The sequence below is a fragment of the Salvelinus namaycush genome, chromosome 23, assembly GCF_016432855.1.
Source record: "Salvelinus namaycush isolate Seneca chromosome 23, SaNama_1.0, whole genome shotgun sequence".
Lineage (NCBI taxonomy): Eukaryota > Metazoa > Chordata > Actinopteri > Salmoniformes > Salmonidae > Salvelinus > Salvelinus namaycush.
This window is the reverse complement of record NC_052329.1, coordinates 16,467,623-16,490,476: the sequence shown is the minus strand read 5'-3', so window position 1 is coordinate 16,490,476 and position 22,854 is coordinate 16,467,623. Positions and strand designations below refer to the sequence as shown.

At 43.6% G+C, this 22,854-nt stretch overlaps 1 protein-coding gene across 1 annotated transcript in view; it reads right to left on the bottom strand.

The window, feature by feature from the left end:
* Positions 1-1,328: 1,328 nt before the first annotated feature.
* Positions 1,329-22,854, bottom strand: part of LOC120018501 (kinase suppressor of Ras 1-like) — a 60,591-nt gene continuing 39,065 nt past the window's right edge. The window contains exons 3-21 of the mRNA XM_038961732.1: positions 22,633-22,741; positions 17,605-17,752; positions 17,085-17,493; positions 16,723-16,859; positions 16,410-16,479; positions 14,750-14,833; positions 13,512-13,573; positions 13,279-13,391; positions 12,975-13,155; positions 11,944-12,001; positions 11,708-11,765; positions 7,655-7,909; positions 5,373-5,569; positions 5,068-5,164; positions 4,831-4,970; positions 4,554-4,685; positions 4,183-4,318; positions 3,332-3,465; positions 1,329-2,367 (exon numbers count right to left, since the gene is read on the bottom strand). Coding sequence (XP_038817660.1) covers positions 2,289-2,367; positions 3,332-3,465; positions 4,183-4,318; positions 4,554-4,685; positions 4,831-4,970; positions 5,068-5,164; positions 5,373-5,569; positions 7,655-7,909; positions 11,708-11,765; positions 11,944-12,001; positions 12,975-13,155; positions 13,279-13,391; positions 13,512-13,573; positions 14,750-14,833; positions 16,410-16,479; positions 16,723-16,859; positions 17,085-17,493; positions 17,605-17,752; positions 22,633-22,741 — 2,599 coding nt within the window. The 3' untranslated portion in view covers positions 1,329-2,288. The remainder of the gene's footprint in view (positions 2,368-3,331; positions 3,466-4,182; positions 4,319-4,553; positions 4,686-4,830; positions 4,971-5,067; positions 5,165-5,372; positions 5,570-7,654; positions 7,910-11,707; positions 11,766-11,943; positions 12,002-12,974; positions 13,156-13,278; positions 13,392-13,511; positions 13,574-14,749; positions 14,834-16,409; positions 16,480-16,722; positions 16,860-17,084; positions 17,494-17,604; positions 17,753-22,632; positions 22,742-22,854) is intronic.

Genomic DNA, 22,854 nt, shown 5'->3' with positions numbered 1-22,854 from the left:
ATTTCCCAATATAACCTTTCAGATATTTTCATATCTGATCAATAGTCTTCTGATTAATGATTTATTTATTTTTACCTCACGTTAGTCTCATTCCAAACGTCGTAAATTGTTGATTATCTGCACGAACCCAGTCTTCACTATGAGTCATCCATACATCAATTGTCTTAAATCATTTATTTATTACTAACTAATTAATTCACAGAAATGCATAAACAAACAAACAAACTTAAAAATAGTTACATGAAATGGGAGAAATATGCCCTAGTGGGCTGAACCGGCATTGCGGCTTGTTAGACAAAGGGAAAGTTGCGTTCGACTAAGAATTCACTACAGAGTTCACAATTATAACAATTGACATGCTAATCCTTACACATGAACGCTCACTCATTCGGGAACAATTGCAATCAATATATATATAGTTACGCTCGGTGTGTGTCGTCTTGATCGTTGGAGAGAAGTTCGTTTTGGTTGGAGTTCCTTCTGTCTCGGTTATTGTGGATAGTTCAGAGTGACAATCGTTATAGAATGATTGTTTCGGCGGTTGTCTTTCTTCGCGTTCAATGATACCGAATTCCTAGCTGCAGACTAGTAGTCAATATCAAAAACTTGTTCTTATTCGTATAAGAGTTTAACCACGTGGTATGGTTAAAGATTCAGCAATGTTACCTTAACCTTCGTCCTCCCCATGGAGAGAAAACATGGTCTAATGGTAATTTCTCAGAGTCGACTTTTATTCAGATAGCAGGAAGGGGTTGTCCTTGGATGTCTGACCCAACTGGCTCAGGGGCGGGTCCTCGGGTTTAGTTCAAATCAAAAAGGGATTTGTATTTTTCTTAATTAAACAGTCCAAAATCATAGTACACAATTATACAAACAGTATCATACTCACTCATTCATTTTATACAACAAACAGATGTAAACCTCATATCTGAGGTTATTATATAAACAGCGGTATGGTAATGTAGTCCCACAGTCTCTCATGAGTTTCCCACGTGGTGGCCAATGGGCATGTTAATAGCTGGACTCTCCACCAATCTTTTATACTTTGGCAGGAACATGAAATATGTTCGTACCTCAAGTTCTGTGAGGTGGGAGAAAATTCCTTTGTCCTGAAAGTTTACCCTCTGTCTAATACTGTTGGGCCATGAGGAGATTCTCAGGAATTTACGACGTCCCTCTGTGACCACAGCATGGGTTGAAGGGGCAGGGAAAGGCAGGGAGAGGGGGATGGGGTTTGCAATACCCAAGCAGGCAACGTCATGACACTGATCATACATTCAAACTGTTGTAAGCATTCCAAAACAAGACACAGAACCAAATGACGTGAGTTTAGTTTTATTATCTTTCACTGAGGAAACCAGAAACTCTTTCAGAGTGTAGCCACAATCTGTACAAAAATATACATTCTTATGACATAAGAAACACCAACCCATCTTTAAGTAATGTACAATTTGTTTACACAGTGTTTTGTGAGGGAAAAATAGGTTTTGAAGCTCTACATAATTAGATGTGAAGTACCTATAATGTAACGTACAATGTAATATAAAGACTTTGTACACATAATAAAATAAATGTTATCTGTACATTAAATAAAACAATTCTATATATATTTATATATTTATATTTATATATTTAGATACATTTATCTTTGTGTTGTTATCACTGCTAACATTCAATCACTACAGTCTTTCACAGGGTTAACCTCTGGATGTCCAGCATATTACATTCAGCTACCAACCAAACAAGCATGCACACATGTCCCTATACACACACACACACACAGGGCATGCTGACACAGGCACACAGAGTGCACAAGAGGCAAATCAACATTTGACATTGAACCTCATAGTATTACTTCCTCTTGCATACTGAAGGCTAGAACCTAAGTTGTAGGGTGAGAGAGAGAAAAAGAGAGAGAGAAAGAGGAAAAGAGAGAACAGAGCAAGCGAGAGAGAGAGTACAGAGCGAGCGTGAGAGAGAGGTAAATTTAAAGAAAGCAAGCGGTTAGACTAGACTGTTTGCATTAGCCACTACTAGTACCAAAATGTCAATACATGAACTGCAGTTAGGCAAAGAACAACAAACTAACAAACAACCCAGGCAGTGCATTATGGTACATTTAGCAAGTTGACAAAGATACATTACTCTATATATTGGTTACTCTATTGGCTGTGATACCAGTTGATGTCATTATGCAGGGTAGTCCATTCTTCTGAATTCCTCTGAATCTAATACCAAACAGGCTATTCCTTAGAATTGATAAGCACAAGTTGCCACTGAGAGATGTGTTATTTGTATATGTAGGGGCAGCGAGACTGCAGGCCCTTAGTGCAATGGTCCCGCAGGCAATGATGATGAACCCAGGGCCTTCACACGGAGAGCAAGGAGAGAAGAAGAAAGTAGGATGTGATAGATCAAGGAGAGGAGTGGAGGAGGGATGATTCAATAGGAGAAGATGTTCACGGAGGAGGAAAAAAATGATATGGGGAAACAAACGTTGGTGTTGGGGAGGGGGTTTGAGGGGGTTGGCAGTAAAGAGGAGGTGGAGAAGGAGGAGGGGCCCAAGGGAGAGTGAAGTGGAGCAGGAACAGGTGGAGTCAGTCAGTGGTCATCCAGGAGAGAGCAGCGGCGCCCAGAGAAGAAGAGAGGGAGGGAGTGAGTGAGTGAGACCCAAACAGAGATGTCAAGAGAGAGAGGTATGACAACTATTCACAGAAAGGGAGACACAGGAGAGGTGGGACACTCAAGCCTCCAATCACTGCCCACAGAGATGGACAGCATAGAGACAGGGAGAGGGGTAGTGCTATTATAAAGTATACTCTCTTTAAAACATGGACATATTTAGGGAATCAAAACAATCAGCTCTGAAATGAACAGTCACAAACCAAACAGTTTCAACAGGCTATTTCACCTTTTGTCCTGTTCAACCTTTACTTAAAAATGATAACATTTCTATCTTTTAGCAAAAATTCCCTATTGAAGACAACTGTATATAAAGCTGGTGATTTGTATCACAGTCATCCCTTTTAGTTATTTAAATCAAAGGTCTTACAAAAAAACATACAGTAGGCCCAGGTTTATCGGAGGGCTACAGCTCTCCACCATAAACACATTCTTATTCACACACTCATACAAACACCCGATGTTCTCCCGGCTCCATCCAATGTGACATCACTGGAGGCAGAGGGATCAACAGGTACATTGTGAGCCATGAGTGAACCCAACGCCATCAGGAGTGGCATCCCCATAGACATAGGAGAAGTATTTTAAATATATACAGAGTGTATATACAGTACATCTCAAGTGGGATTCTGGTCTTTAGGATACATACTCGGCTGACTTCCAGAAGTGTCCTGGGTGGGAGAGCCTGCGGTTGAGCTTCGGCAGCTTCTCCAGCATGTCAGTCAACTGGGTGAAGGAGGGACGCTCTTTTGGCTTGAAGGACCAACAGGCAGACAGTATCTCCTACAGTACAGGGGGGGGGGGGGGGGGGGGGGGGGGGGGGGGGGGGTATTTATATAATCGTACATCCATCATTATAGCTATACACACAACGTAGATGTATAGCTGGGACGGAGAGATTGAAATACAGCTTCTATCTCAAGGCCATCAGACTGCTGAACAGCAATCACTAAACTCAGAGAGGCTGCTGCCTACATTGAGACCCAATCACTGCACTTTCATAAATGGATCACTAGTCACTTACACAATGCCACTCTAAATAATGACACTTTAATGATGTTTACATATCTTACATTACTCATATCACATGTATATACTGTATTTTAAACCATCTACTGTACCTTGCCTATGCCACTCAGCCATCGCTCATCCATATACTTATATGTACATATTCTCATTCACCCCTTTAGATTTGTGTGTATTAGGTAGTTGTTGGGGAATTGTTAGATTACTTGTTAGATATTACTGCACTGTCGGAACTAGATGCACAAGCATTTCGCCACACTCTCATTAACATCTGCTAACCAGGTGTATGTGACCAATAACATTTTATTTGATAACCCATTTAAAGGTTTTGGCTCTGGTAGTACGATGTCAGTCTGTTTTAATGATATCACTCGCACACTGAGAATAATATTGTTTGTTTTATTATCATGTCAATACAGTACACTAAGCTTCCCAGAGGACATCACACTGTCACAAACTGCTCTTTGACCTTACCGTGACCTCCTTGCCCAGGCTGACCTTTGCCAGGACCTTCTTGATGCCCTCTCCGCTGCCCACCTGCCAGATGGTGGCCTCTGCCGGCTGGTTGGTGAGTGGCCAGCCACGGGCCTGCAGCTCGTACCAAATGGTGCTGGGGGTGAAATATACTGTATGGTTAGCCCCTCAGTCTTAACCCTGTATACAAACAGCATACACACATTCATTTCATGGGGAGCCACATTTCAACCGATTTATGTATGTATCCCCCAAAAATCCAATGTTTGTTTTGAGCTAAATTTTCTAAAAGCATTCAGATGTCCTATATTTAAGTAAATGCAGTATTATTATATATGGCAGGATATAAGATGGCCGGAAATGGTGTGCACCCAAAGGCGTAGACGTCTGCAGCGTTGGAGAAAGGCAGGCGGTCCTCATGGTTCCCAGTACCCATCCTGCGAACAATCTCAGGGGCCAGGTAGTAGATCCAGCCATGAGGGAGCCTTAGTTCGTTCTCTCGCCTGGACACACACACACAGACCCAGACACATAAACAGATACCCACAAATGGAGAAACATACACTTTGATCTTTCATCTGGACTCAAAAGGTATAGAAGTATGCTTCTCAGAGTGTTCAACTTTTTACAAAGTGTTTTTTTGCTTACCTCTTGTGGTACTCTTGTACCACTCCAGACATTCCAAAAAGACCAAAGTCTGTGATTACCACTTTGTTTGTGTCATAGAACACATTCTTGGACTTCAGGTCCTTGTGAACGATTCCTTTAGCATGAAGGTAGCCCATACCCTGAGGAAGAGGTCAGAGTTTTGTTACTTTCAGTGAAAGGAAGAGTAGGCTGCTTACAATGTACTTACAATTAAAGAGAAGTTGAGTAATACCACACCTTAACAATTTCCTGAGCAATCTGCCTTGTCTTGTTGATGTCTAGTGTGTTCTTGGCATCTCTTACAACAGAGAATAGTGTCCGACCTTTGCAGAAACTGAGAGAAAACAAGAGGAAATGTCAGGGGGGAAAGGGAGTGATAACTGGATCATCTCGTTTCTCTAAACAAAGCCTTTCCTGGTTTCCTCATTTGTTAAACCAAGACACATTTAATACTTTTCATAGATTGATTCAAGGGTTCCAGTTTTTCCCTGCTCAACTCCCTTACCATCCCCACCTCCCTTTCCCCCTTCCCTCCCCCTAACCTGGTGATGATGGCGAGGTGTGGCGGGGCCATGCAGGCCCCCATGAAGAGGACCACATTCTCGTGGCGGGTCTGCCTGTAGTTCATCACCTCCTTCTTAAACAGCTTCAGGTGGTCCTGATTATTACCATCTATCTCTAGCAGCCGGATGGCCACCTCTCCATGCCAGCGCCCCTTATGCACCTTCCCCCAACGGCCCTGGAATAGGGAGGTACAGTATGGGCACTTGTGTTATTAGCTACCCTGAAGCCTATTTTTTAATCTTCCTCTTCAAGGAACTCTAATTCATTGGCCTTTTTTTTTTAAAGGAGACATGCAGATACCAATTCACTTGAATATGAGCCCTACTACCCAGTGGTGTAAAGTACTTATGTCGTTTTTTGGGATATCTGTACTTTACTACTTATATTTTTTACAACATTTACTTCACTAATTCCTAATGAAAAGAATGTACTTTTTACATTTTCCCTGACTCCAAAAAGTACTAGTTGCTTAGCAGGACAGGAAATTGTCTAATTCACAGACTTATCAAGAGAACGTCCCTGGTCATCTCTACTGCCTCTGATTTGGCAGACTCACTAAACACAAATGCTTCGTTTGTAAATGATGTCTGAGTGTTGAAGTGTGCCCCTGGCTATCCGTAAATTTAAAAAAACAAGAAAATTGTGCTGTCTGGTTTGCTTAATATAAGGAATTTTAAATGATTTATACTTGTACTTTTGGTACTTAAGTATATTTTAACTATTACATTTACTTTTGATACTTAAGTACATTTTAAACCAAATACTTTTAGACTTTTACTAGACTTTTTACTGGGTGACTTTCACTTTTACTTGAGTAATTTTCTTTTAAGGTATCTTTACTTTTACTCAAGTATGACAATTGGGTACTTTTTCCACCACTGCTACTACCCCACCTCTGGGTAGATACACTCGATGCCTGCCTGCCTGCAATATATAGCAAGCCATGGCCACGTGACTCACTGTCTGTAGGAGTGAACCGTCAACCTCATCAACGAGGTGGTGTACCTAATAAACTGACCACTGAGTGTACAGTACCAGTCAAAAGTTTGGACACACCTACTCATTCCATGGTTTTTCTTTATTTTTATTATTTTCTACATTGTATAATAAAAAGTGACGACATCAAAACTAAATAATTACAAATCATGTAGTAACCAAAAAAAGTGTTGAAACAAACCAAAATATATTTTAGATTTTAGATTCTTCAAAGTAGCCACCCTTTGCCTTGATGACAGCTTTGCACACTCTTGGCATTCTCTCAACCAGCTTAACCTGGAATGCTTTCCCGACAGTCTTTAAGGAGTTCCCACATATGCTGAGCACTTGTTGGCTGCTTTTCCTTCACTCTGCGGTCCAACTCATCCCAAACCATCTCAATTCGGTTAAGGTCGGGTGATTGTGGAGGCCAGGTCATCTGATGCGGCACTCAATCACTCTCCTTCTTGGTCAAATAGCCCTTATACAGCCTGGAGGTGTGTTGGGTCATTGTCATGTTGAAAAACAGATGATAGTCCCACTAATCCCAAACCAGATGGGATGGCATATTGCTGGTAGCCATGCTGGTTAAGTGTACCTTGAATTCTAAATAAATCACTGACAGTGTCACCAGCAAAGCACCACCAGACCATTACACCTCCTCCATGCTTCACAGTGGGAACTACACATGCGGAGATCATCCATTCACCTACACTGCGTCTCACAAAGACACGGCGGTTGGAACCAAACATATCAAATTTGGACTCCAGACCAAAGGACAGATTTCCACCGGTCCAATGTCCAATGCTCATGTTTCTTGACCCAAGCAAGTCTCTTCTTATTATTGGTGTCCTTTAGTAGTGGTTTCTTTGCACAATTCGACCATGAAGGCCTGATTCACACAGTCTCCTCTGAACAGTCTGTGAGGCATTTATTTGGGCTGAAATTTCTGAGGTTGGTAACTCTATTGAACTCATCCTCTGCAGCAGAGGTAACTCTGGGTCTTCCTTTCCTGTGGTGGTCCTCATGAGAGCCAGTTTCATCATAGCGCTTGATGGTTTTTGCAACTGCACTTGAAGAAACGTTAAAAGTTCTTGAAATTTTCCAAATTTACTGACCTTCAACACTTTTTGGGTTTCTACATGATTCCATAGTTTTGATGTCGTCACTATTATTCTACAATGTAGAAAATAGTAAAATTAAAGAAAAACCCTTGAATGAGTAGATGTCCAAAATTTTGACTGGTACTGTATATTTAACACTATGTAAAGCTGTAGTCATTCACCTTGCCAATGAGCTCCCCCAGCTCCAGCTGCTCATAGGGGATGTCCCACTCCTGCAGGTACACGCTGGTCTGGCTGGCCTTACGGGAGATGGGTCCCCTCCATCGGCCCCCGGCCATCCTGCCCCGGTAGCTGGGCAGGTCCTCTAACTCGTCCCCATCACACTCTCCATTTGTGTGGCCCTTCTCTCTGCTCTCCCTGCTACCATTTCCCTCATCCTCTTCTCCTAGGTATTCCTCCTCTTCTGCCTCCTCTTCCTGAATACACAAAGACAAAGCATGCACAAATTGTGTCATGTCAATCCAAACAAAACATACATTTAGGCCGGTATTCCATGTAATTGCAGATTTCTGGAAATCAGTTTCAGAAGTCTATTCGATTTCTTTGCTGGTTTATCTGCACACAACAGCACAGGTAGAGAGATCGGAATAAAAACTGAAACCCAAACAGAGAAACAATCTTTTATTAAGTTCTCTATATAGTCAAATGATCACGTCAGTATCATTGCACCACACAATTAACTAGACTAGAGAACTGTCACTTGATCAGGTTATGCTGCTGGGTGGTTTCCCAATCTCAAAAAATGGAACTGTTTTCTCTTTCACTTTTTCAGAAAGTACCGAACAATGCAACCGATTTACTGAGTTCTTCAAGGCTAAAATCAACACCATTCGAAAGAACATTGTATTCTCCAACCTCAACCCCACTCTGGCTCCTAACCCACCACCCATATCTGCCCCCCCTCTAAGTGATTTAGCTCTGGTCTCACCTTCTGCTGTGGTAGAAATCCTCTAATAAAATGAAGACTACCAGTGGCCCCCACGACCCTATTGTAACATCACTGTTCAAAACATACTCAGCTGCTCTCAAATTGTTCAGCAATTATCTCCATACTGGGCAGGTGCCGTCACTGTTCAACATCACTGTCATCACCCCCTTGCTCAAGAAACCATCCCTTGACCAAGACCTTCTCTCAAACTACAGGCCTATTTCCAACCTCACATTTTTATCTAAAGCCATGGAGAACATACTGGCAACTCAGCTTCAGTCACACCTCAGTGCTAACCATCTTTATGAAGCTCTCCAGTCTGGCTTTAGGCCCATGCACAGTACTGAGATAGCCCTGGTGAAGGTTGTAAATGACCTGCTCATTGCTGCAGATACAGGATCCTCCACCATCTTGGTTCTTCTGAACCTCAGTGCTGCTTTTGACACAGTAGATCAAACCATTCTAGTGCAGCCCCTCAGACAGCACACTACCATCTGTGGGTCTGCCCTAAACTGGTTTAACTCCTCCTTTCTAACCGCAAGCAGTACGTCACCCTCAGTGAGGCAAGATCAGAGGAGTCCATCATAGCTTGCAATGGTAGGTGTTAGGACCTATCCTCTTCCTGCTCTACATGCCCCCACTTGGCCAGCTCTTCAGACAGCAGTGTCCATTTCCACTGCAACGCAGACAACATACAGGTGTGCATTAAAACAATGCCTTATACAACATCTGCTCTGTCAACATTGTCCAACTGTCTGGAAGAAGGCAATTCTTGGATGCAGAACAACTTCCTCCAACTCAACAGCAACAAGGCAGAGGCAATGCTGACAGACATCCTCCAGCAGATCATTGTTGCAGCATCTGCCCTGCAGCATCCGCCCTGCAGCATCCGCCCTGCAGCATCCGCCCTGCAGCATCCGCCCTGCAGCATCCGCCCTGCCATACTTGGCCACATCATCCCCCTCGACTCAATCATCAATAATTTGGGTGTGAAATTCAACAATGCTCTCTCCTTCAATACCCACATTAGTCACGTCTGTAAAAGGTAATTCTTTCACCTGAAGAACATTTCCCGCCTAAGACCCTCTCTCACCACATCTGATGCAGAATAGCTAATGCATGCATTCATTTTCTCCAGAATTGATTATGGGAACACAATACTTGGGGGACTGCCTGCACATTCAATTAATAAACTACAGCTCATCCAAAAGAGTGCTGCAAGGATTCTGACACAAACAAAACAATTCTGCCCAGATCATCCACATCTTTGCTGATCTCCATTGGCTACCAGTTCCTCAAATCATTTATTTGAACATTCTCCTCCTTGTCTAAAAAACCCTAAATGGCATCTGAATCACCTACCTGTCAGACCTACTCTCCCCCTAGAACCTCCACGCCCTTTACATTCAAGCCACGCTAAACTCCTCCATGCCCCCAGGACCAGGCACCACACAATGGGGGGCCGTGCCTTTTCCTCCCATACACCATGCCTATGGAACTCCCTCCCTGATAACCTCAGGGCTGTTCAGACTGTTGTGGCCTTAAGACTCATCAGCTGGCCTACCCTTCTCCTAGACTTTGATTGTTGCTTTCATGATATGGTTAGATATACAGTGCATTCAGAAAGTATTCAGACCCCTTGACTTGTCCACATTTTGTTACATTACAGCCTTATTCTAAAATGTATTAAATTAATTTGTTTTCCTCATCAATCTACACACAATACCCCATAATGACAAAGCAAAAAAAAAATGACATTTTTGCAAATGTATTAATGATAAAAAACAGATACATTTACATATGTATTCAGATCCTTTACTCAGTACTTTGTTGAAGCACCTTTGGCAGTGATTACAGCCTCAAGTCTTGGGTTTGACGCTACAAGCTTGGCACACATGTATTTGGGGAGTTTATCCCATTCTTCTCTGCAAATCCTCTCAAGCTCTGTCAGGTTGGAAGGCGAGCGTCGCTGCACAGCTATTTTCAGGTCTCTGCATAGATGTTCGATCGGGTTCAAGTCCGGGCTCTGTCTGGGCCACTTAAGGACATTCAAAGACTTGTCCCGCAGCCACTCCTTCGTTGTCTTGGCTGTGTGCTTAGGGTCGTTGTCCTGTTGGAAGGTGAACCTTCATCCCCAGTCTGAGGTCCTGAGTGCTCTGGAGCAGGTTTTCATAAAAGATCTCTCTATACTTTGCTCCGTTCATCTTTCCCTTGATCCTGACTAGTCTCCCAGTCCCTGCCACTGAAAAACATCCCCACTGCATGATGCTGCCAACACCATGCTCCACCGTAGGGATGGTGCCAGGTTTCCTCCAGACGTGATGTTTGGCAATTAGGCCAAAAAGTTCAATCTTGGTGTCATCAGACCAGAGAATCTTGTTTCTCATGGTCTGAGAGTCCTTTAGAAGCCTTTTGGCAAACTCCAACTCATGTGCCTTTTACCGAGGAGTGGCTTCCGTATAGCCACTCTACCATAAAGGCCTGATTCGTGGAGTGCTGCAGAGATGGTTGTCCTTCTGGAAGGTTCTCCCATCTCCACAGAGGAACTTTGGAGCTCTGTCAGAGTGACCATCAAGTTCTTGGTCACTCCCTGACCAAGGCCCTTCTCCCCCAATTGCTCGGTTTGTCTGGGCGGTCAGCTCTAAGAAGAGTCTGGTGGTTCCAAACTTCTTCCATTTAAGAATGATGGTGGCCACTGTGTTCTTGGGGACCTTCAATGCTGCAAAAATATTTTGGTACCCTTCCCTAGATCTGTGCGTCGATACAATCCTGTCTTGGAGCTTCTCGGACAATTCTACGGCATGCACTGTCAACTGTTGGATCTTATATTGACAGATGGACTCCAATCAAGTTGTAGAAATATCTCAAGGATGATCAATGGAAACAGGATGCACCTGAGCAACATTTTGAGTCTCATAGCAAAAGGTCTGAATACTTATGTAAATAAGGTATTTCTGTTTTTTAGATTTAATACATTTGATGAAATTTCAAACAAACTGTTTACACTTTGTCATTATGGGGTATTGTGTGTAGATTGATGAGGATTTAAAAAAATGTAATCCATTTTAGAATAAGGCTGTAATTTAACAAAATGTTGAAAAAGTCAAGGGGTCTGAATACTTTCTGAATGCACGTACATATTTGTTTTATTTTTTAAACTATTTTTCTATTTTCTATTTAATTGTATGCACTTTGAGATTATTGTTGTATAATGAAAAGAGCTTTACAAATGTAATTCATTAATATTATTATTATATTCCTGCCGCTAGGGATTTTGGGTACTCACCGATCCTCCTTCCTGTCCCTGAGATGGAGGTTCTGATTGGGCCAGTTGCTGTGTGTCTCTGTGGGGACAAGCATCATAAACAGGGGTTCCTAACTTTAACCTAACCCTGTCTAGTAGAAACTATGATAACTATGGTGGACTTACAGTAGACAATGTGAGTGAAAAACCACAGCATTTTAAATGGTCTTTACTCGGACTCTACAGTGACTTTGTCATTAAAAGTTGTTGTCTCTTACCCAGTGCCATGGTGGCCTTCAGAGTCTAGTCCAACAGGATACGGTGAAGAGGAAACGTCTGTGTGTGGGACAATGAGGATGTTCAGCAAAGGAACACAAATATCTGATTCATAGTAAAACTATTATGTGATTAAGCCAATCTATCTTCACTGCACTTCAGAGCATATATTCTCTAAATTGTGATGGCTGCCTCTAACTCTGTCAAACCATGCACAGCGCCAAGCAGCACAGTCAGTCAGTTCACCTCTTTGTCTACCAGAGGGCAGGCATGCACTATAAAAGCCAAAGCTATCAGCATGTAATATGATGGCTCTGCTATAAGCTTGTCATAAACTACAGTGGCAGACTACAACATGCCATTGCAGCAGTGCCCAAGGTGACACCAACCCCCCATGACCCCTCCCACAACATAGCATGAGTCATAGTAAGCCACTGCAGCAAAGCAACATGGGGAGAGAGGGAACATGATAAGGGGATGGTACTGTACTAGTTGGGCAGGACTCCAGGACACACAGGGAGGGAACGGTGTTAACGCATTGTTAACTCACCAGGGAAGATAAACTGTTGTCTAGGTTGTAAATAACAGCCAGCTAAAGGACAAGAGGAGAAACAACCACCAGAGGAATATAGAGAGGAGAGAGCGATATGATTGGGTTAGATAAGCCACAAGCAGTTAAGGAGATGTTATAATAGGATATATTATATGATTAGTGGTAAAATAGCAAATGAAGTGTAATCAGGAATTGGAATATGATTAGAGATGTGCTATTACTGGATTAGGGTAGATGTGGAGTTAAGTGTTGTGATTGAGATGAACACAGTAGGAATCTAGAGTCTTTGGGGTGGATGCCTGTGAGAGATACTGGAGAAGTGTTGCTTTGGAGTGAAATGTTAGTGGAACAGGGTAGGAATCTAGAGAGCGCTTGGGCCTGTAAAGAGCGCTTGGGCCTGTAAAGAGCGCTTGGGCCTGTAAAGAGCGCTTGGGCCTGTAAAGAGCGCTTGGGCCTGTAAGGGCCTGTCATTGTGAGGACCTGGGAAGTGGAATCGGCTGTCTCGGGGGCCCTGGGGTCTGGGCGAGGGATTGGGGGGCGGTGTGGCGGTGACGCTGGGGGGGTTGCTCTGCTGGAAGGGGGGGGGCGAGGAGGGTGTAGAGGAAGTGGTGGAGGAGGGGTTACTGCTGGAATCCATCTGGCTCAGCATGGGAGGGTAGTCCTGAAAGAGGGTTTTCAACAGAAAGGTTTCATAAATTAAGGTTCAGGACAAATTAGAGGTTCCATGTATGGTGATATTACTATTAATACACATACACACGTATGCTAAAACACTTTTTTCTACCTTTTTGGTTAGCACCTTAGGTAAAGTGCCAAACTGGATTGGTAACTCTGCCGTACAGTCAATTTGATTATTGATATCGGATGGTACAGATTCTGCCCGGCGGATTTGCGGGACTGAAAAATAAGAGAACAATGATTCAGTACTAAATTGACATTCTCGGGATGTATCGGGAAAAAGATAATTACATTGTGCACTTTTTGTCGTTTTGTATGCAGGAATGGACCAGGGCTTACGTGGGAGAAAAGATATCCTGCAGGGAAGGGCTTCTTTGGTACATTTGTTATGGCACTTTAACCTGGAAGCAGAGGAGACAGTAGTTCGCAGAGGAGCAGAGTGACTTGTGAACAAATGAAAGCGGAGATGTACAGTGCATTCGGAGAGTATTCCGATCCCTTGACTTTTTCCACATTTTGTTACGCTACAGTATTATTCTAAAATGGATTAAACCGTTGTTCCCCCCCCCAATCTACACACAATAGCCCATAATGACACAGCAAAAACAGGTTTTTATAAAAACGGAAATATCACATTTACATAAGTATTCAGACCCTTTACTCAGTACTTTGTTGAAACACCTTTGGCAGCGATTACAGCTTTGAGTATTGTTGGGTACGACGCTACAAGCTTGGCACACCTGTGTTTGGGGAGTTTCTCCCATTCTTCTCTGCAGATCCTCTCAAGCTCTGTCAGGTTGGATGGGGAGAGTTGCTGCACAGCTATTTCCAGACGTGACGCTTGGCATTCAGGCCAAAGACTTCAATCTTGTTTTCATCACACCAGAGAATCTTGTTTCTCATGGTCTGAGAGTCCTTTAGGTGCCTTTTGGCAAACTCCAAGTGGGCTGTCATGTGCCTTTTACTGAGGAGTGGCTTCCGCCTGGCCACACTACCATAAAGGCCTGATTGGTGGAGTGCTGCAGAGATGGTTGTCCTTCTGAAAGGTTCTTACATTTTAGAATGATGGAGGCCACTGTCTTCCTGGGGGCCTTCAATGCTGCAGAAATGTTTTGGCACCCTTCCCCAGATCTGTGCCTCGACACAATCCTGTCTCAGCGCTCTAAGGACAATTCCTTCGACCTCATGGCTTGGTTTTTGTTCTGGCATGCACTGTCAACTGTGGGACCTTATATAGACAGGTATGTACCTTTCCAAACCATGTCCAATCAATTGAATTCACCACAGGTGGACTCCAATCAAGTTGTAGAAACATTTCAAGGATGATCAATGGAAACAGGATGCACCTGAGCTCAATTTTGAGTCTCATAGCAAAGGGTCTGAATTGATTTTAAAAATTTGAAAACATTTCTAAAAACCTGTTTTCACTTTGTCATTATGGGGTATTGTGTGTAGATTGATGAGGAAAACATTTAATGTAATCAATTTTAGAATAAGGCTGTAACATAACAAAATGTGGAAATAGTCATCGGGTCTGAATACTTTCTGAATGCACTGTATAGAAGGCTTCTTCTTACTTGCAGTGTTTGCACTTAACACCAAACATCATGTTCTTATGACACACCTGGCATGTCTGTGAGAGCCAGGATTTGGTTGAAAACCTTAGGAGAGAGAGAAGCAAAATATTAATATATTTCACTTATATCACAACTTCTAATGTTGGAGTTGTCCACTGAGTAGTGGACAAACTGTTCCAGAGAAGTTTATGTGTTGTAATTCTGCCAGATCCCAAATGGTTTTCATTGGAATCTGTTATCTCTTTTCCCCAAACTTTTACGCAAGATCAAAATGAATAAATACACACTTTCCAGTCAGATAAACACTGGGTCTGACTGAGTGTCTGCATAACTCAAATTCTCAGATTCTTGAGGCGCCATTCTCACCAGACCAATGCAAGAAATGTTTGGGGTCTGTGCCAAGCTAGGAAGCTGAGCTAAAAACCAGGAATGTGTTTTTTTCACAAATCCCATCACCATACAGTTGAAGTCGGAAGTTTACATACACTTAGGTTGGAGTCATTAAAACTTGTTTTTCAATCACTCCACAAATTTCTTGTTAGCAAACTATAGTTTTGGTAAGTCGGTTAGGACATCTACTGTGTGCATGACACAAGTAATTTTTCCAACAATTGTTTACAGACAGATTATTTCACTTATAATTCACTGTATCACAATTCCAGTGGGTCAGAAGTTTACATACACTAAGTTGACTGTGCCTTTAAACAGCTAGGAAAATTCCAGAGAATTATGTCATGGCTTTAGAAGCTTCTGATAGGCTAATTGACATCATTTGAGTCAATTGGAGGTGTACCTGTGGATGTATTTCAAGGCCTACCTTCAAACTCAGTGCCTCTTTGCTTGACATCATGGGAAAATCAAAAGAAATCAGCCAAGACCTCAGAATTTTTTTTTTTAGACCTCCACAAGTCTGGTTCATCGTTGGAAGCAATTTCTAAATGCCTGAAGGTACCACGTTCATCTGTACAAACAATAGCACGCAAGTATAAACACCATGGGACCACGCAGCCATCATACCACTCGGGAAGGAGACGCGTTCTGTCTCCTAGAGATGAACGTACTTTGGTGCGAAAAGTGCAAATCAATCCCAGAACAACAGCAAAGGACCTTGTGAAGATGCTGGAGGAAACAGGTACAAAAGTATCTATATCTACAGTAAAACAAGTCCTATATCGACATAACCTGAAAGGCCGCTCGGCAAGGAAGAAGCCACTGCTCCAAAACCGCCATAAAAAAAGCCAGACTACGGTTTGCAACTGTACATGGGGACAAAGATCGTACTTTTTGGAGAAATGTCCTCTGGTCTGATGAAACAAAAATATAACTTTTTGGCCATAATGACCATCGTTATGATTGGAGGAAAAAGGGGGAGGCTTGCAAGCCAAAGAACACCATCCCAACCTTGAAGCATGGGGGTGGCAGCATCATGTTGTGGGGGGTGCTTTGCTGCAAGAGGGACTGGTGCACTTCACAAAATAGATGGCATCATGAGGAGGAAAATTATGTGGATATATTGAAGCAACATCTCAAGACATCAGTCAGGAAGTTAAAGCTTGGTCGCAAATGGGTCTTCCAAATGGACAATGACCCCAAGAATACTTCCAAAGTTGTGGCCAACAATAGACAATAGATACGTAAGTATGGTGATGATGTGTCCTACCTGTGTGTTACAGAGAGGCCGATATCTCTCCTCATTATCTGTGGAGACCCCCGGTGCAATGCCAGGTTATCTGGAAGGAAATGAGAGAGAGGGAGTGTGATAGGAGCTAGACAGAAAGGGGAACAGAGGACAGGAGATAACAAGAGGGAGGCGGGGGAAGAGAGAGAAAGAAAAAAAGAGTGGGAGAAAGAAAGACAGGAGAAAAGTAATGGAGTTCTAATCGAGTATGAGGGAAACAGAAAGGGAGGAAAAGAGAGAGAGGGAAACGCAGAAAGGCAGAGTTCCCAGGTTCCACTGGGGCAGCAGTACTCACGTTCGAGCAGCGTGGGGGTGCCTGGGAGGGTGTAGGGGGTGGTGGCCGGACCAGGGGTGTGGGCGGAGTCTTCACACCCGTTCCCACTGCTACTATTGATGTGCACGTTCAGGAGCAGCTTGTTCTTCTTCCCCCTCCTGCAGAGAGAGGGCTAGCTGTGTGGGTCACTCAGAGAACAGACACATCATTCACACAGAAACCAACTCATTCCGTAGGTTTTGACTCAAACACCCACACTTGCGATGAAAATGGCCACTCATATTCAACAGAGAAAACACAAAATAGCTAGTTCAGTCAACAAAGGAAAAAAGCAAAATGGCTGCCTTAATTAATTTCAGAAGACAGAATAGAGAAACACCCACTTGTTGTTGGGCACTGGCTCTTCTATGCGATTGGCCAGCTGTGACTCGTGGCTCTTGCTGCGTGTGAGGGTGATGTTGAAGGGGAGATGCAGCAGCATTCGGGAGGGGGGTGGGGGCGCGCGTGGGGGGTGCTTGGTGCGTCTCTTGGCGGGAGGGAAATTGGAGAGGAGCAGCGGCGAGGAGGGGAAAGTGTCCGTCATGTCGCCTGTGTAGACTTGATGCCCCTTATCGTCCACACAGGGTACAACAGTCACAGAGACAGAACGGGCGTGGGTGTGGGGACTGAGGATGGGGCCACGGGGTAGTGTGGCAGGGGTGGAGGGGCGACGGTCCGGAGGAGGTAATGTGTTACTGTCACGGTGGGGCGACTCTGATATCAAGGTTCCTGTGTCTTCCCTGATGTCCCCACCTAAAACAGAGGTCAGAGGTTAGAGTTACAAATAGTACTAAACTACAGAGCACACAGCATCAATAAGCACTGTTATTAATGACAGAAAAATACCATAACGGTGTGACTGACCTGTCTCAGTGGCATTCTTCAGGCAGGAGAGGGCAACGGTGAGTCGAGAACACTCCTCTGGGTTGGAGCCCAGCCGTCTCATGGTGTCCTGCATCTGACAACTGGACATCTGCAGCAAAGCATCCAGGGACAGCTTCACTGGTACAGCCTGGACAGAGAGAGAGAGAGAGAGAGAGATGGAGAGCGGATGAGAATGAGAAAGGATGGAAGGAGACCTGAAACAGATGGGTAGAAGACTTAGGCAGGGAGGTATGTGTGCCAGAGATGAAGTAAAGAGAAAGGGGGGGGGGAGAGAGAGAGAGCGAGAGCGAGAGCGAGAGCGAGAGAGAGAGAGAGAGAGAGAGAGAGAGAGAGAGAGAGAGAGAGAGAGAGAGAGAGAGAGCGAGAGAGAGAGAGAGAGAGAGAGAGAGAGAGAGAGAGAGCGAGAGAGAGAGAGAGAGAGAGAGAGAGAGCGAGAGAGAGAGAGAGAGAGAGAGAGAGAGAGAGAGATGTGGGCAATGTGTGTGTGTGGTTGTCCCAGACAAGTTGCTATGACATTCTACACAGATGTGCTGTGACACACTATCAACCCAACCTTCAGACAGGACTGCGTCAACCCTGTGTCACTCCAAGGCAGGCAGGGAGTGGGGGACATTGTGTAAGATGTGACATTTGGTCACTCTAGGAGGTTACTTGGTGGCTATTTCAAATCCAATGAAAAACACTATCCTTAAAGGGATAGTTACATTGAACAAAAATAAAAACACAACATGTAAAGTGTTGATCCCATGTTCCATGAGCTGAAATAAAAGATCCCAGAAGTGTTGCATATGCACAAAAAGCTTATTTCTCCAAAATGTTGTGCACAAATTTGTTTACATCCCTGTTAGTGAGCATTTCTCCTTTGCCAAGATAATCCATCCACCTGACAGGTGTGGTATATCAAGAAGCTGAACAGCATGATGTTTGCACAGGTGCACAATGGGGAAAATAAAAGACCATTCTAAAATGTGCAGTTTTGTCACACAACACAATGCCACAGATGTCTCAAGTTTTGAGGGAGCATGCAATTGGCATGCTGACTGCAGGAATGTCCACCAGAGCTGTTGCCAGATAATTTAATGTTAATTTCTCTACCATAAGCCATCTCCAACATTGTTTTAGAAAATTTGGCAGTCATGTAAAATCCATAGATTAGGGACTCAAGAATTTATTTCAATTGACTGATTTCCTCATATGAACTGTAACTCAGTAAAATATTTGAAATTGTCACATTTTGTGTTTATATTTTTGTTCACTTTAGTTCACTCAGAGGTTTCTGAGATGAGGTACCCCAGTGCTGGACTGGTGAATTCTGGAATCTACTTGCAAGCCATGAAAAGAAGGCTTATACCAACCCATATACCACCAACATCCCCCATTGTTTCCCTGGAATGAATTCTCACACCTCTGGTCTCCCCGGAGACAGTCCTCAGCCCAGTGGACCGTACTAACCAGAGTGGCGGGGGAGGGAGGTTTCTGGGATGGAGGCTTAATCGCCTGGCAACCATGTGCTTCCTGCATTGTCTCCATGGTAAATGGAGGAAACGGACAAAAGGAAGCATGAAGTGGTGTTTGGCTCAGTGAGGGAGGCAGGAGACTGAGGAGTTGGATATTATCTAGGTCTATTAGTTATAGTCACGATCTGGAGATCCACTAAGTATATGTTTCTACAGTCATATCAATGCTGCTTGGGAAAACTGGGGCTTGAGTCAACTTCAAAGGCCCTTGTCTAGTTTCCTACTGTGGCATGTTCATTTTACTGTAGTACCTCACAATACCATGGAAATAAAAAAGTTATTTATTTCCCTGCGTCACTGAAATGATGAGACCTGGAAATCAGAATTCTACTTCATAAAACCTATTCCCAATAACCTAGCTGACCATAACGTTACTATGTCCACAAAACAATGGACCTCAATACACTTGACATTCAGAGTCAGCAGCTTAGACAAGCACTGAGACTACACAGCTGTAGAATAGCACTGAGACTACACAGCTGTAGAATAATAGGCCACTTTTCCAAGCCCTCACACTGACTCCCTCACCCCCTAAGAACCACTGGCCTTCACAGCAGGGCCCAGGAGGTTGGGCAACTGGTGACAACAGACGTGCCGCGTTCTATTTTTAGCCTGTCGTTGTTGTTATTTTGGACCCTTTTGTTTTGCTTGACAGAAATAAACTAGCAGGATTGGTACAGGCTGTGTGTGGGCCCTGAAGGAACCCAACCAACCACCCAGCCAGCCAGCCTTTTGCTATCATATTGACAGATAGTGTAGTGTAGTGTAGTGTAGTGTAGTGTAGTGTGTGTGTGTGTGTGTGTGTGTGTGTGTGTGTGTGTGTGTGTGTGTGTGTGTGTGTGTGTGTGTGTGTGTGTGTGTGTGTGTGTGTGTGTGTGTGTGTGTGTGCATGGGTCTGTGTGTGCATGGGTGTGTGTGTGCATGGGTGCTTGTGTGTGTGTGTGTGTGAATGCATGCACACGTGGCAGAAATAGGTCAATTCAACAGCTTGTATCATTAGTGTTATAGAACTTAATCACTTTTATGTACAGATTAATAACAACAAGGTATTTGTGTAAGGGACATGGTTGGGACCAGAGGCTTAGATAAGTGCCCACTTATTCCAGTAGTAGCAGGATCAAAGGGAGGGTGGAGTGGGTGGCAGCGCGCCAGACCAGGGCTACTGTTCTTTATCAGTATCTGTATCTAGGCAGATGGCGAGAGGAGAGTCCCAGGATACAGAGTCCCTGGCTGGAACCTCCCCATTAAAACCTGATAACTTCTTTGCCCGTCATGCCTATTGCCTAAGTTATTACTTCTTCAATAAGCACTGTGGCACTTGATGTGTATTGAGGTGCAATGGTCTACCATGGAACTCAACCCCTCCATAGAATGATTTGTTTCTCCAGGGAGTCACTTTCTTCTTATCAGCAGAAAGACTTGTTACCCACAACAAAAGACAAGCTGAGCTGGAAATTCACCAGGAAGCAAGGTGTCTAATGGGGATATGGTTTCGCTTGAAGGTACCTTTAGACTTTATCTTAGGGCTATATGACACAATCTCAACCAACTGCACTGTCATGTCAGTAGAACCTGTCCAACTCATCTGTTGAATGTACACACGCACCCTGTGCCCGCAGACCACACATAGCAGGTGTGTGTGTGTGAGAGAGAGAGACACACACACACACACACACACACACACACACACACACACACACACACACACACACACACACACACACACACACACACACACACACACACACACACACACACACACACACACACACACACATACATACTGTGTGCTGTGGGTTATGATACTGTGTGTGGGGCAGGCCAGAACTGAAAGCGTATGAAAAGGCTGACACATACCGTTGCCTGGGTGTCAGCCTTTCTGGGCATGCTATGACTGGCTGTGTTTGGTGCTGACGTAACCTAATAATGATAGAACAGATGACTGACTACACAGAACCAGAGAGAGAGAGAGAGGTCGACAAAAACAGCTCAACTAAACGGTCCCTTACCACAAACCGCCCCATACCACACAGCCCATGACCACACACACAAACCACTTATCTCATCCGTGTGCTACCTGCACCCATTAAACCTCTAAAAGTTGAAGACTTTTACTACTATAGCCCATAGAAACGCATTCAATAATACATTCATAAATGGCAAAAAAGACAGTCCAAATATAAATATAGTATATATATTTTTTCTACACATATTTAACCCCTTATTTTATGTTGGCACAAAACTACGTCCATACTTCCATTCATTTGTATAGGTTACCTTCAGACGAGTCTGTGACACTTGTGGGGGTAGTAGAGCAAAATGGAGAACACCATCTTTCCATAGAGTGTAGGCCTAACCGTTCGGACTCTACAGACGTTTTGTGAGAAGACCGATTTTCAGGATGTCTCATGGTCTGACAAACACCGCTGTAGCTTGGCCACCTTCCATCTCAGATGCGGAAGGCCGACATAGGCGGATGCGGCGGATTGAGCCCATGCAAAAGAAATTGATATCTCTAGCTTAAACTGCCGGATTTTGATGGGGATTTTTTTATTATGTTACTTAGATTAACGCACCGGTGGGTCAATAGACTATTAAGGATTTAATAACACCCAACACAAGCCCCCTTCTATAAATCATCAAAGAAACACACTCACCCAGACACACAGAACATACACGTGAGCCAGGAGGTGAACACACTAATCAGCCTAGCTACTGGAAGCTACTGGAATACGTAGAAACTTATGGGGTTGTAGTGAGATACCCAATTGGCTGGGTGATTCTCTTCTCATCACTCATCTTGAAAAAATGTATACTAAAAAAGTAGAAATCAATCAATCTGCCATTATTAACACAACGGAAAAATCTAATTATTTATTATTGAAATAGCATGGGAAACTGAGGAAAAACAAATTGATACAATTTAAGGCCAAGGGACAAACAGTAATGCAGGCACTAGGGATGGGGGTGTGAGCATGCGGGTCTGGGCAGATGAGATGTTGTCATTGTTTGTGTGTGTCTGTAAGTTGTTGTTCGTATGTATAAGTTCGTATCTGGAGTGAAATTAAATACTAAACAAAGAAAAATAAACTTCGCAAGGAACACACATGAACACACAAACACACACACAGACACACACACACACACACAAACACAAACACAAACAAATACACACAGACGGGAGCATACTAAAACCTGTTAACGTCAACAAACTAAACAGAACAACCGCCTCTTAAATCCTCAAATTAAAAGAGGCCAGACTCAACAACAGTAATCTTCTCTGTGCTACTAAATCCCATGTCTTGTGTACTAACACAGTATTATCAGCTAATAACTTATTTAGTCTACACAGAGCTACAGTCTATCAGCACTCTCTAGCAAGACACCTCTGGCTAACAGGAAACACCTGGTAAAAAAAAAGCCATGTTGCTATGCTATACAAAAGGTTTTCCTTCAGTAGATTGTTCAAAAGCTTTCCTATAGTACGTACCATGTGCTCCTTATGGACCCTGTTGTGTTGTAGCCTCTTCTCTAATGTCCCAGTGATATCCCTAGTGCTCCAAACCACTGTCAAAAACACTGAGATCTCAACTCCTCTCCTGGGCGCAGTCTCACACTCACTGTTTTTTTTTCTCTCGCTCACTCCCTCAGTCCCTCCCTCCTTCTCTGTCTCTCTCTTTTCTTTCCAAGCAGGCTCTGCCAGATAGCCAGC